Source organism: Glycine max, chromosome 6 (assembly GCF_000004515.6).
Source record: "Glycine max cultivar Williams 82 chromosome 6, Glycine_max_v4.0, whole genome shotgun sequence".
In the NCBI taxonomy this organism is placed as follows: Eukaryota; Viridiplantae; Streptophyta; class Magnoliopsida; order Fabales; family Fabaceae; genus Glycine; species Glycine max.
Genome location: NC_038242.2, coordinates 9,029,846 through 9,045,316, shown reverse-complemented (window position 1 = coordinate 9,045,316; position 15,471 = coordinate 9,029,846). Strand labels below are relative to the sequence as shown.

Below are 15,471 nucleotides of genomic sequence, written 5' to 3'. Positions count from 1 at the left end.
ATTTAGGAAAACTATTTATTTTTTAAACTAATTTATAATAGATATTTTTAATGTATAAAAATATTATAATTATAATTATATATATATATATCATATTTTATTTTAAGATAAACAATTTATATTGTGATATAATGTTACTTTTAACCGTTGATAATTTATTTTAAAAATATTGAACTTTAATTTAAAATTGAAGATCGAAAAATAAATTAAAAAGAGAAAAAAGCTGAAAAAACTAAAAACATTATGGTTGAAGAAAATTTCCTAAAAACACTTTAATTAAATATTTAATAATAGCTCCTAAAAATACTCTTGTTAATAAATTAGATAATAATTTTAATAAAAATAATTATATATATATATATATATATATATATATATATATATATATATATATATATATATATATATATATATATATATATATATATATATTGTATTACAATCTTAAAATACTTTAAAAAAAAAAGATAATGTTCCAAAAGTACTATAAGATAGATGCATAACAAATCATACGAGGGGACATGGTGTGTTAAAAGGGTACAAAGCATATTCTCTCTCTCTATATATAAAAACAATGACATTAGCCTCTTTCTCTTTATATATATGCCTCTGAAATGTGTACATCAACGAATGCAGATCCACAGTAGTAAAATAATGTAATATTTAGTAAAGTAACTAAACTATTGGTAAGTTTAACACCTAAAATGTAGACCTAACCGTATCAGATCAATTCTTTATATATACCTATATTTATTCTATTTCATATACTTTATTATAAATAAATAGATCAGTAGGCAGCGATACTGCAAGTAAACTATGATCTTCTGTCTTCATAGAACTTACATGCATAACTATTTATAAAAAGTACTTCCCAAAGAAATTTTGTTTTTTTTCTTAACATTTTAGAATATCATTTTGTATTTAAGAAAATATTTTTCAGAATGTTATGAAAAACATCCAAAAAATTCCAACAGAACACGAGGAGTATTAAAAATCTCATACAAGTGATAAATTGTACAATAGTGAAACAATTGAAATAGAGAAAATATATAATTGATATTGGTCTTTCATTTTAAATGATTCTAAAGGTGTTCCGCAACAACTCGAAGTTTGGACGATGAAAAAACTTTAATGATAATGCAAGAGACTAAGCAAGGGAGGAATAAAGAGAATAAAGAGAGATCAAAGATCAAAAGGGATGAAGAGAGTGTGATGTAAAAGAAAAAAGAATGTGTTATTGCTATTAAAAAAATGAGTGTGTTAGTTGGGTTGAAAAGGGAAAGATTATTAAAGTAATTTAATTTTAGAAAAAGTGGAAGAGTGTGTACTCAGAAAAAAAGGGAGTGGATATTTTGAACTAATAGGCCTCTATGCTTTACAATGGGGCCATATGATAAGTTTCTTCTCACAATTACTATATATATCTTCCCTTGTTTATTGATGCCACCCCCTTCCCCATTTTTTTTTTCAAAACTACCCCTTTTCTGGAAATTAGATTCTGGAAGTACTTACGCAGTGTAATCTCCAGAAGTCAATGTCACACCAAGAAGGCACTCATCGCCCTCGTGGTCGAGATGCTGCACAACGACAAGGTTGCTGTCGTGGGCTCACGGTGGAAACAATAATTGTGGAGTCGCTGTCGTGGTCCATGGCATGACTCTCGTTGCTGCGATTCCTTACAAAGCCACGAACGCGTTGGGGACTCATTTTCCGCAGTCGAAGCAATTGGGCTAAGCACCTGAATGTTTATGGTCTTCGATTTGCGCTCAAGAGTAATCCTAGCCATATATAATAGCACTAGTTCACAATCTTGAACGACGCTTGTTGTACCTCTGCAAGTTCAGCCACAACATTAAAATGAACACGAAGTTACAATAAAGCTCAAATTAACAGCTGTTTCATGAGTTATTTCTGTAGATGTTTCCTACCAATAGTTGTTCTTTAAAACAAAAATTGATATTTTGTATATATTTTTGTTTACCAATTTTTTTACTTATCATGTTGTTTACCAACTAGTTTAAAACATTTGAGCCCTATAATAAACTGATTGTTGGGTCTCGATGCAAGTTGTTTGTGTGTGTGCTATGGTATCATGTGTTCGTGTATCTATTTAAAGCTTTTTCATCAGCTAAAAATTCTGTCAAAAAAACTAGACATAGTCTCATGCACCAAAAAAACTGAGTTATATAATAAAAGATTAGCACTTCTAACTAGAGAAATGAGCTCAACCAATTCATAACAAAAGTCGGTGGCATTGGAAAAGCTTGAAGAGTTTTTTTTATTTTGCAACCTTTCCGTGCTTATGCTAAATTATTTTTACCCAATGTGCCAACCTATCGTATTGTCATTGTCATGTTTGTGCACATAACCCACCAGAAACTGTTAAAGTACACAGCCTTTTAGATACTAAGTGATAAGAACCAAAAGGCAATCTATCAACTTAGATAATCGATTGAAAAAACATTCAGTTCTTCAGTTTCAGTTATAAAATGTATATTTCATTTTACCCATCAAACTTGATGATAATAATTATAATTGAACTAGGAGATTATGCAGTTTTTGCACAAGCCTAAACTTCTTTCCCTAAGAAGTTGACACAAAGGAATTTTACCAAATAGATACTTGGACTAACTTGTGACATTTTACGATGCTTACCTAGTTCCCTTACATGAGTATATTGTTTCAGGAGCCTGACAATGCATTATAATTGACACCAAAACTCATGTTAATTAGCATAACTACTGTACGATATATCCCAAAACTTATGCTTATTACACTCACTGATAGAACTGGGTCAGAGATATCGATAGAATCGCAAAAATCATTACACAACATATCCCTTATACATATAATCAAGCTGCTAATTAAGTTCTATATTTCCTTCACTTTGTTATACATGTCAAGACAATTTAACACTACTGCCTAGAAAGGGATTGCCTGCATCCAACAAGAGCAACGTCTCTGTAGAATTGTTCTCACCCAAACATCAAACTGCCACTGGCTTCGGTTTTGGAGGTGAGGAGGGAAAAGGGAGGTGTAATTAACAATTGCCTGAACATAAGTGGTGGTTTGACCAATGAGTTTTTTTTTTTTTGGTTAGTGGAAAGAATCATATTCACCACCTTTTCTACTCTTTTTTATTCTTTTATCATCTAGTCATCCTTTTAACTTCATCAATGTGATTTCTTAGGTGAGGAGGTTTAAAGAAAGTTAATTTTCATTAAAATAGCAATCAACTTTGATATACAAGTCAGAAACATGAGTTACAAATCTTTCCCTAAATTTTTCAATAACACGAAAAACACAAATTATATAATTAAGTATATCTCAATATATGGCTTAATCTTTGTATGCTACAAATCATAGAAAAAAATGCATGTGGGCAAGCTAACACCGCACACACAAAAACTACAGCCCCTATTAATTAATTTATTTTTCAAAAGTTCTCTATTATTTTTAATATTTTAATTTTATTTACACACAAAATTGAACAACGTTGCTTTGATTTTTCTATTTGTGGGGTGGTGTGGTGTGACAGTGCGCTCCGTGAACCTCACTGGTACTCAGGTCTCTGGTTGTGTTCGAAATCTTGATATAAGAAGTATGTTTCCTTATCAGCTTTGGGCTTTTCTATCGTGTTTATATGCCAAAATAAACAAGTGAGATGGGGGTAGGTGCTTGATATACGTGCTAAAAATATATGTTTAGACTTGTATTAAAATCTCCAACCTTAGCTTAAATGGAATACATTTTTTTTATAGCCCTGAATTGGAATACTTAAAAGTGGAATATGAAAGCAAATTAGCCCAGAACTGTGTAAATAATTACTCTATGATGACTCGGAAGCACATTAGTTCATTCAACTCAAGAACAATGATGCAGCTCTAATTGATCACTAATTAATTATATATATGATGAATTTCACCAATCGTCATGCCACTTATCCCACCCATTTCATGGTATTAGTAATGTGCATGACATTGACCTGAGATCACTTGTACGGAATGCTACACCAATGTCTAATTAAACAAAGCCTAGGCCTATACTTAAATTTTACTGACTCTCTCTTCTTGATATATTGTGCCTTCCACATCAGTTTTTTCAACATGGCGAAGGACTAATTAAGCCTTATTAGTATTAATGTTATCATTCCTTGGAGCTATGACTGGTAGCTGTCGTTGGTCTTCCGGAAAGTTATTTTCTGCAGGGGACGGTGTCATAATACCTCTGCGTTCTTTAGCTTTTCCCCACACAACTAGATAAAGCCCAAGAACCACAACTACTGCTCCAATAATACTGATATCATTCAAATTCAGCAGAAATGAGGTCAGTTAAGAGAAAAAATGTGTACAATTAAGATGAGAATTGAAGCATTTGCTAATTAATTAATTTGTAGTACCTTCCAAGGAAGAGTTGCTCGGATAAGATGATGCAGGCCAAGGCCGTAACAATGATCATACGCAGGGGATTAAAAGCAGTCACAATAACTGGGCCCATAATTTTTGAGACCATGCCTTGTATGTAATACTGAACTCCAGATGTAACTATTCCCTGTAATAAAAATTAAGGTGAGGGCTTAAAAAAATAGGGACCATAGGATGCAATACAATACTACAACTAGGGTGGGGTCGTTATGTTTTTCATTTTTTCAGCCCAAATAGTTGTGTTAGGTACTTATTACTGTACTATCTTATATATCCAATCCAAAAGCATTTACCGCGTAAGCAGGAGCAAAGAGTCGTGTATCCCAACCAAGGGACCAAGCATGAGGGTGGTGGCGTTCTGCGAAGATTGCAACAATAGAGCTTTGAAGTGCTCCTACAAAGCAAACCCAAGTGGCCAGCGACATCTCTGCTGGGTATTTTCTCAATGTTATGGCCTACATAATCACCAAACCACAAATCATTCATTTTCCATATTATACCAATAGATAAATATGTCATTTTATTTTTATGTGTGTAACAATATGTTCAACTATTGGAGAAATAAGGATGGTTTTGGTGGTGAAGGAAAAAGGGAATGGAAAAGAGATCACATATTTGAATCTCTCATTAACAAAAACTAATAATACTAATAATTAACTTTTGTGGATACAAAAAAATAAATATGTTCGTGCAGCAAATTACCTGTAATATGTAAAATGCAGAAAAGCCAGCACAACCAATGAGGAGGAACAATGTCCCTATGACCCAATGGTTACCAGTTTGAGTGACCACATTCTCAGGTTGGCTAGCATGGCTAGTTGATGATCGCATAAAACTAAGCACGGGGCCTTTGTACAGTGCCATTAGCAAGGTGCCTCCAAATGTTACTACTGTGCCAATCACTTTGGCTTGACATGCCACCTCCTTAATCTTCATGTGCTCCATTCTGTGATCAATATAATTAATAAATTAAATGTATGAATATATGTACGATTTATGATTCTCTGTGTCCAACCCAAAAAAAAAAAAGAAGATTTGTGTTTTTGTCTCCTTACGAAGGTGTACGTGTGCGCACTCTAGTGATTTTGTTTTGAAATTAAATGGTAGATTAAATCAACAAGAAAAGGTACATTAGTCACTATAATTTCGTACCTTTTCTATATATTTCTTTATATACTCATTTATATTTTTTATCCTTTGCATTAAGTATATAATTAAGTTATTGTGTCTAAAACATCAAAAAATTAATTATAAATGATTTTTGTTACTAATGTACTGAATTCTATTTTTAACATTTTTAATTATAAATAATTTAATTATCCTTTGAATTCTATTTTTTAAATCTATGCACCTGGTATATATAAATAGAAAAATCAATATTAATTAAACAGTAGTGTGAAAAGATTTTTTGTTTTAAATTTTAAACTAAACTACGTTAGGGTCGTTTATTTAATATTTCAAAGTGATTTTCTTTCATATTATTTTCATTTTGCACTCTTTTCACACACATCTATATGCACAATATGGAGATATACTATATTTTATGAAAGGGTGAGATGGATAATGTTAAACATCAAACTTTATTATATATATTTAGCATTAAAATATATAATTTATATAATTTTTTAAATAGTCATGTGCTTTTTTTTTAAACAGTCATTATAGTGTATATCAGTATATGCACACACAAAAGAACAGTCTTTGTTCGGTGAAGCTTTGATAAAAAAAGTTAATATATAAGATTATCACTTAGTTCATTAGTTCATTATAATAGTATTTTGTGAGCTTTAGACATGAAAGTGGTAACTTGAAGCATTCGGAGTTTAGTGTTGGAGAATTTGGAGGGAAATAAAAAAATATAACATTATACTTTAATCCAAAATTTTAAGATTTAAATTTATAGATTTTTTTCTCATTTATATGATGCTCAATTTTTTAACTTTTACTCAATAAAAAATTTTATCTCACATTTATACTCCAATATTTAAAAATTAGACTTTACAATTGGTTTCATTTCATATTTTTCTTTTTCTTATAAAAAAAAGGTACATAAAAAACAATGAAAAAGGACATCACTCCATTACAAGGTTACGTCATATCAAGCTTCAAAGATGATTTAAAGTGGTACTTATAAATCCGAAGGGTATCTATGAAAATTATACTATGGAAAAAAATGAATACTCATATTATTTCTAATAAATATATTTTAATTAGCTTTTTTAAACAAAATAAATATATACAATAAATTCAATATCATAATTCTTTGCTTACTTTTATAAATCTTTTTTTAATTCTCTTAATTTAAAAATAATAAAATTTGTTCTTTTTTATTCTTTTCCTTCAAAACTATATTTCCAAACATACTACAAGGAAATTATCACGGGTGGGACTTTACCTAAACCTTTCTAAAGAAGCGTTTTGATCCATTACTAACCAATCCCCTGACTGACCATTATATAGAGCCTTTTTATTTATTTATTAGATAACCATGTAGGTAAATACTATTGTTTGATTAATAATGCCGCATTAGACACCTGTATTTTATATCTTGAGTTAGATGAGAGAGAAATGTATGATAAGAAAAGAGATAAGGAAATATTATGAATGTTAATGAAATATTTAATTTGTGTTGGAGAGATAGAAAAAAAAATTTATTGTGAACTGTATTTTTAAGGTATATATGGATAGAAAGAAGAGAGAGATAAAAAAAAAAAAAAAAAGAGAGAGTAGAGAAACTGATAGTTATGAGAAATAATGTAATGAGAAATAAAAGGTGGAAGTCATATAAAAGAGAAATATTACTCTTATTAGATTTATTATTACTTACCTTAAAATGACAGCCATCACAAAAGTAACAGAGGGTGCGGAGTTCATAACAGCAGATAGGAAAGATGCCGACGTGAATTTCATGCCCAAGAGGGCGAAGCACTGGTCCAGTATTATTCTGCAAGTAGTAACACCATATAAATATAATTTAATTAACTATGTGCAATAAATACATAATAATTAACAATCTGGAAGTATAATTTTTTATATATATGTAAGTGTAGGATAATGATTACTCGAAAAAAGCCAGTGCCATAATCTCTGAAAATACCCGGAAAGTCATCTTGGGCCTAATTTTCCTGCAAAATTAAACAATAGTATTTCTTTTAATTTAATTTAATAGAGGTGAATATATATATATATACATATATATACACTTTGATGTATATGCATGCATGGATGAGAAGTAAGGGGAAGAGACCTTTCTAAAACGAATGCGAAGGGAGCAAGAGATACAGAGGCGATGGCATTACGATAGACGATGAACACGTAATGGCTCATACCCTTCTTTATAGCATCCATCGCAAATATGAACATGCCTGCTGAGCCAAATTGAACCGCCACTAACAGCAGATACGGCCTTGCATTTGTGAACCACGTACCCATCTTGATTAATGTCTCTCTCTCTCTCTGGTGAACTTAATATGTGTATCTTAGAAGTGAATTTGCTTCTGCTAGATTTTGTTTATCTGCAACTCCCTGCGAAACCAATGCTGGCCATCTTAATATTTATACCCAACCCGTGAGTATATTTAATAATATTTATAATCCAAAAAGCTGCTTTACAATGCTACTTAATTTACACGTTCCCGGCAGCGGTAAGATTAGAAGGTGAGAAAAGAAATTAGCACGGTTTAATTGCTGACTAATCATTCAAGAAGCGCGATTAATGCGTGTATATTACGTGAATTAATTTATACTATCTAATATTTTGATCACTTATCTAATATGATTTTTTTATTTAAATTAATCATCTTAATTTTAAAATGGTGAATGAATGATCATGTTTTAATGTTCGGTTTTCTGTATCCATTTTTTAGTGACAAAAATAATGGTTTACTTTTATATCTTTACACTGCATACTTTTCATGTGAAAGCGAATTTGCTTCAGTAATGTCATTCTTGTATGATTTTTTTTTTTTGTAATAATTTATATATATATTTTTTCATCTCTTTTAGTTTATCCAATCATCCATCTTATTTCATACTTTCATTTTTTTCTTCTTCCCATCGAGATAAATTATTCTCAAACTTTGCTGTACACATATATGGTTTTACTCAAAAAGTAATTCATAGAAAATTTTATTTCATATCATTAACTTTAAACAAGTTAAATAGTATTTTTTTTAAAAAAGTTTATCTAAACATTAAGTTTTTTCAGAATTGGTACTGTAACCATAAAATAACAAAACTCGTTTTACATTATTTCATTTTTACAATAAATGGAGACACAAAAATAAATAAATAAATAAATAAAATTATGATTTCTTATCAATCTAATCAAATATTTCACTACTCATAAATGATCTCAATGACTTTGGCTATGCTTAGATAACGTTAGAAAAATACTTCTATAAAATCCAATGAATAATTTCAAATTCCAATACATAAAATAAAGAAAAAAATTGTTATTTTTAAAGTAAAAATACCTTTATGCTCTTTTCATTGAAATCCAAACATGTACTTAATAAATGTTTGGATATAATTTAGAGTAGCTCAAAAACATTTTTACTTCTAAAGTAACAATTCTTTCTTATTCATTAATTCGTCAAAAAAAAAATCTTAAATCATTTTTTGTCTAATTGGAATTATCAAAAGCACGTTATCAACTTTCATTCAAACCTATCTTTAAATGAACTTAACTGAATTAGATTTCTTGTAATGAAAACAAAAACAAGAACTGAATTAGAATTTTAGTTATGAAACCAATATAATATCTACACTATAATATAGTACTTTCCCTCCTACTATTATTTTGATTAGTGAGTGGACGGAAAAATTATGCAAAAATCAAAATACGTAAACACATGGTTCATGGAAGTTTGTTTTGAACTATTTTCATCATTAAGATTTAAGATCACCCGTGTCATATTCATTCTATGAAAGAAAAAGTGACGTTTGATTGTAGCATACTGTTAAGTACACACTTGACCCAAGTACAACCAAAAAAAAAATGTTAAGTACAGAATATCGTGTGATAAAGTTAGGGTCAATTTTGATATAAGGTATAAGTATTTTTAATAGCTTCTCTATTAGGAATATAGACTTTATTTCAGTAAAAAAAAACTCTCAAAAACTGTTTAAAAAAAACTTTTAATCTTGTATTCAAACAGATTTTTAATCGCGCGGTAGTGCGAATCTTTCTTCCTGCAGCTGCGTCTGAATTATGAGGAAGGAGAATTCAAGATTTTGAATGATATGGAATGGCCTACTTAAATTCACGGGGCTTCAAGACCAAACCTGCAAACCTGTACAAATTTAGCTTAGAAATGGACGTGAAGATTATTTACAATTAATTAATTGGAAAGCTAATGTTTGGTATAAAAGTTAGAGCTATATTGAGGAGCTAATAGTGCAATGCAATTGCAACATTAAGAAGCGACCAAATGCAATTCGTAAGCAGTATCACAGCGGAGAGTGCACAAACATAGTTTGTGGAAAAATTGACAGTTGCCACTTGATCACTAAGTGGAAAACTTGGTGGCCACTTCGTAGAATTGGGTTGCGCACCATGTCACCATGCATACACATACGTACGGTGAGCCACCGTAGAACCCAAGTTTGAATAAGCACCAAACATTAAAAACCTAATGATTCTAAACCATTCCAGCAGTTTAAATAAAATAAAAGAGAAGACTCTTTTGGCTGATGTAATGTATGTAATGGGACTACTCCGTATTATGTTATTTATATAATATTTTTTTATTGCATCATCATTTAATATGTTATATTTTTAATATGTCTCCTTTTATTTAATTTGTACAAAAGATTATGAGTTTCTTGTCTTCTTTTTGTTTCTTTAGAAGATAAAATATTCCTCTTTTTGTATTATTCTTTCAACTACTATATGATATGCATGACGGGTGATTCAAGTAATAATTCTTTCTTGAACATGGTAAAAGACGTAAGGAGGACATTGTCCAAGCCATAAACCATACGACTCTTTTAACATTGTGCCGTAGTATATCTGTATCCGCAATGTTATATATGGCCTATTCCAAATACAACTTCTAATTAATTAATTTTGTTTATTCTGTGAATTATTTATATAGGTTGACAATTCTTTCACATTCAAGTTGAGATATTATATATATCTCATTGTACTCTGAGTGGGACAAGAAGAGAGAATGAGTGAAGTTGATAATGCACTTTGACATAATCCTGAAAAACTTACTGCATACTGTCACTTTCCTTTCACCCCTGGTAACTCATTCTACATTACCGCGCTTTAATAACATAGTGTTAATGACCTATTCAAATGCACTATTCGTTTTTATATGTAGACATGCACCAATATAAAAAAAATTAAATCAAGCAACTAATTAACTCGCGCAATACCAATGGGTTCATCCATTAATATATAGTTACCACTTTTTAGGTCTTGTTAAGTTTGATGAAATATTTTTCTTTTTTTTTTCATCAGCTTTTATTTCTTTGGAGCGCTTTCCTCTTGGCTTAATTCAATTTGATGGCTCTTTTCACCTATTTCATCACTTTCACCGCATAAACACGACCTCTTGATTTCATTTTCACTGCTGATAAGGCTCTTACATAATTGGAAACAATGCCAAGACCAGCCGCCATAGAATAATCCGCGTAGGACGGATTAATTTTGAAGCAAGATAGTGTCCATTCTGCAAAAAAAAATAAATTATTAGATAATACAAGATCTGTAGTATCTATGATTTTAACTAATTTTTAAGTAACATATATTAATATTTTAAAATTTATAAAAAAAATAATATCACTCAAGTACATATCATGCAGGGACCTAATAGTGATCATGATTGTTCTAAATTATCAAATAATTTCTTACATTCCACACATCCGTAAAAAGAAATACGAGTACTATATATTAAAATCTATACAGTAATGTGTACGTGTAAAGCATTACAGATGCTGCAGTAACCTTTTCGTTCTCACACAAGAGTATGTTTGGAAAGAGGGATTAAAATATTTATATCATTGAATAGAATTTCTCTTGATTACTGTTTAATTAAGTAGATACATTAATTGGAAAAAGTGGTTATTGCCTAAGCGCACTTACTTGTTTCTGCGCAGGGTAGTTGAAGTGCGTGATGTTTTGTGAGTTTTTATTTTTATTAGTATTATTTGAATAAGGGCCTAACGGACTCGTTTTTGTGTTTAATTAATTTATGGAAAAATATAAATGAAAACCCAAATGTTATTAAATACCTAATAAGAGAGAAAAAAATATAATTATTATAAAATTTATAATGTGATAAAAAAATAAAAAAATAAAAAATATTAATGAAATATTTAAATTAAATATGTTCATATATTAATATTCTTAATTTATATGCCCCCGTCCTCCGGGAAGCTGCTCTCTTGTCATATCATAATCAATCTATCATCTTTTCTTGTGACTAATTTCTAATAATCTTCTAAATACTGATATAAAAACTGTCGGAAAGTCCCATGTATTTCTCAAACTTTTTGTTTCTCGTTCAAAAATTTAATGGCATTTATGTAATTTTATTGCAAAACAATGACAATTCATGTGGATGAATATTTAGTGACAATTATAAATATTTATTAAAAATTCACTTTCTCTTACATTCCATTTTTAATCTCTTTTAAAATAATCAACATTTGATCTTCATTTTAAAAAGTGAGTCACATTAAATTTTATTATTAATAATTTGTCAATGCAACTTGATATCATGTCAACATTGTATAAGTGATGTTCCATTTTTTAAGAATGTGTCACGTTAAATTCATACTCATTTGTTGTCTTGTGGCAAATGGTTTTTTATTACCCCTATAATTTTTTAATGTCTAATTTTAGTTCTATAAAATTTAAAATTTAATTGCAGTCCTTCTAAAATTTAAGTTTGATTTTAATCCTTGATTTGTTATCTAATTTTAGTCATTATTTTAAATCTCTAATAAATTTTTAATCCATTTTCATATTCATCCTACCAAATATTATTCAAATCATAGTTTTTAAATCAATTGGGAACTAATGACCAAACCGATTCAATCAACCCTCAAAACTAGTCATATACAAGATTCTGCTAGTGTTATTGAGAAACGCTACCAACACATAATGGATTTGAACAAGTTTAAATATATTTTTAGTTATTGCAATTTAGTGTTTTTAGTTTTTTCATGATTGTAATTTTTTTTGTTTTAAATCCTTGAAAATTATGTTTATTTTTTTTCTTTTTAATGTTTTAGATAACATTATTTACTATTCAAAGCATTATCTAAATGAAAAAAACAAAACAAACCAAATTTCCAAATTTGTAAGGACTAGAAACAAAAAAAAATAATCTTACAAGAACAAGAAAATAAAAAGCACTAAATAGTAAATTGTAAGAACTAGAAAGATATTTAAACCAAAATTATATCTAACCTATTTTGAGGACTTTAGATCATGTTTGGCTTTTCATAACTCAACTCAACCCAATATCTTATATTATTTTAAAATATTTAAAAAAATTATGAATTAATTATAATATTTTTATTTAATAATAATATTTTGTATAAAATAATATTATATTTATAATGATATTATTTATATCGAAATATAAATTCTAAAATATACCTTAATTTAAGATTTATACTTATTTATTCTACAATTTAACTATATAATTTAATATTGATATATTACATTAATAAGTTTTGTTTATTCAATCTTGTCTTATATATTATTTGGTCTTGATCGAGTTCAATTTGAGTTCACATAAGTGACTTTTAACAAAGTTTGGGTCAAGTAAAAAAAATGATAAGCCTATCCTAACTTGTCTCACACTCACACCCCTATTAATAATATTATGGAGTTATGAATATTTGTTATTTTTTGTTTAACCATATTATAATTAGACCATTGAATCTTGAACTATTGTTTTCATTGATTCAATGACGAATTCAGTTTTAAAAGGCTTCGTTTAAACTATTATTAAGGGTTAGAAATGAGGATGAAAGTGAAATCATTATATAACTTTCACCTTTGTTTCGAATAGCTAATAATAGTGTGTTGCTAGCATTTATTATTAAGAAATATCATAATATTGAAATTATAACAACACCCAAGCAGCCATTTGTATACGTTGTTTCTAAGGTTTGATCAAACCAGTAAGCAGGAACGAAACTAGAGGAGGGCGGGTAGGGGCCTGAGTGCCCCCCTCCCTTTAAACTTTTAATTTATGTATATACATATATGTGTGTTTTTAAGTAAATTAATATAAAATTAGTTTTTAATGTTATTAACGGTTAAGGTTAATTAGTGAAAAATTATGTGAAATTAGTTATATTTGTTATTTTTATTGCAATGGTTAATGTGATCAGTAGTAAGGGACAAAGAATAAGTATTTTTTTATCCCCATAAAAAAAAGTGTTGCCCCCATTAAAAAATTATTTTAGAAAGATAAATGTAAAAAGTTGAAAAACATAAAATAAATGAATACTAATTTTATTCACTTTATCATTTTAGTTTATATTATTTTCATTTTTTCTAATATTCTTTTTGATAGAGTTTATATTATCTTTCGTATGAGAAAATATTATATTATATTTTACTTCCACTAAAAAAAATTAAAAATGATGGATCTGTCAGTGTTGTTAGTGTAAAACTAATTGTGTGTTTGTTGTTATTATGATAACAATTAAGTTTATAATATTATCCTTTAATATAAAAATTAGTTTTAATTTTATGTGTAAAAATAATAAAAATAAAATAAAATTATTATTTTTTATTAAAAGTAAGACATTTAAATAAATATAAATTAAGGAAAAAAATATTTTTAACCCTTTTATAAGGTTTCTAGGTTCGTCCTGCCGATAAGATACTTGGTTTCTAGTTAAAGTTAGAACTATGGTTTGAACAATATTATATGTTTATGTTGGTAAGATGAACATGAAAGTGGGTGAAGAAGATATTAAAATTCTATAAAATGACTAAAATTAGATAAACAAATTAATTAAGGATCAAAATCAAATTTTAAATTTTATAAAGAATAATATAAAAGTTAAAAAAATTTGTCATATGACAATAATATAAATGTCACGTCATAACCATGCAGATATCACATTAGCCAAAATATTCATGTGTACGTACAATATTGTTGTGACATAACCGTTAGTTACATTCACAATGTTAGTTATTGACATTTAATGTGATACATTCTTTAAACAAAAGATCAAAAGTTGACAATTTTTAAAAAATTGAGTCTAAAAATGAACTTTAAGATATACTAAAATTATTTATATATATAACAAGTAAATTCAAATAATATTTGTTCAACCTGGCAGTTTAACTAGTTGAGTCTAAATCGAGAGTTGGATGGTTTTTTGTTCGGCCCGAATTTAACAATCACTAGTTTATTGCCAAGAGACTTCGAGGGTATAATTCTATCCAATGTGTGTTATAAAGTGCACCTTGCCACCACAGTTTCATTAGTTAAAAACAGAGAATGCAGAACAAGAACTAATAGTATGCTAGTGCTAGCCAGTAGCTGTCCCAGAAAAGTATAAACCTTTTATATGCACATGCATTGCATGTGAACAACCGTTAAAAGAAAGAAAAAAGGAAAATAAAAACAGAACACTGGAGAGCGAAGAAAATTACAGTTTTATTTTTATAATTAGCCTTCTCTTGACTTCTTCTTGCCTTGCACGTAATACAGCATCTCCACTTGTTAATTTGCTAGCTGGCTGGCTAGTTGCTTCCCATTCAGCATGCAACATCAACAGCAACCACAGGTCAGCAGTCAAAAGCTTAAAACATGCAACTAAGGCAACTAGGTCGCGCGTCTCATCCATATATTATTGCTCTTTTTAGACTTAATGAAGAAACAAGAAGAGGGAAAGGTAATTTTGGACTGTACATAGTTGCTACTATTCATCACTATAAATTAATAAGTCACCATCATTTTGTTAATGCTTTCTTATTCACTAGACATTAGTTCACGCCAAATGGAAATTGGTAATTGACTAACTATATGCTCGTCTTTCTTTTCAAGCTTCTGTCTTAATT

The 15,471-nt window shown here is 28.8% G+C and overlaps 1 protein-coding gene across 1 annotated transcript; it reads right to left on the bottom strand.

Annotated features, from left to right (window-relative positions):
• Positions 1–3,835: 3,835 nt before the first annotated feature.
• LOC100820569 (WAT1-related protein At4g08290) lies at positions 3,836–7,982 on the bottom strand. Its single transcript, XM_003526575.5, has 7 exons — positions 7,672–7,982; positions 7,487–7,549; positions 7,252–7,368; positions 5,127–5,370; positions 4,718–4,879; positions 4,400–4,551; positions 3,836–4,296 (listed from the first exon to the last, which is right to left on the bottom strand). Exons 1-7 carry the CDS (start codon positions 7,854–7,856, stop codon positions 4,122–4,124), a joined length of 1,098 nt encoding a protein of 365 aa, XP_003526623.1. The 5' UTR covers positions 7,857–7,982; the 3' UTR covers positions 3,836–4,121.
• Between the last annotated feature and the right edge of the window lie 7,489 nt (positions 7,983–15,471).

Coding starts and splice junctions, on each gene's coding strand:
- LOC100820569 (XM_003526575.5), bottom strand. CDS start 7,856: ATGGGTACGTGGTTCACAAATGCAAGGCCGTATCTGCTGTTAGTGGCG. Junction 7,550..7,671: donor TTCGCATTCGTTTTAGAAAG/GTCTCTTCCCCT, acceptor TTAATTTTGCAG/GAAAATTAGGCCCAAGATGA. Junction 4,552..4,717: donor TCTTTGCTCCTGCTTACGCG/GTAAATGCTTTT, acceptor TTTTTATTACAG/GGAATAGTTACATCTGGAGT.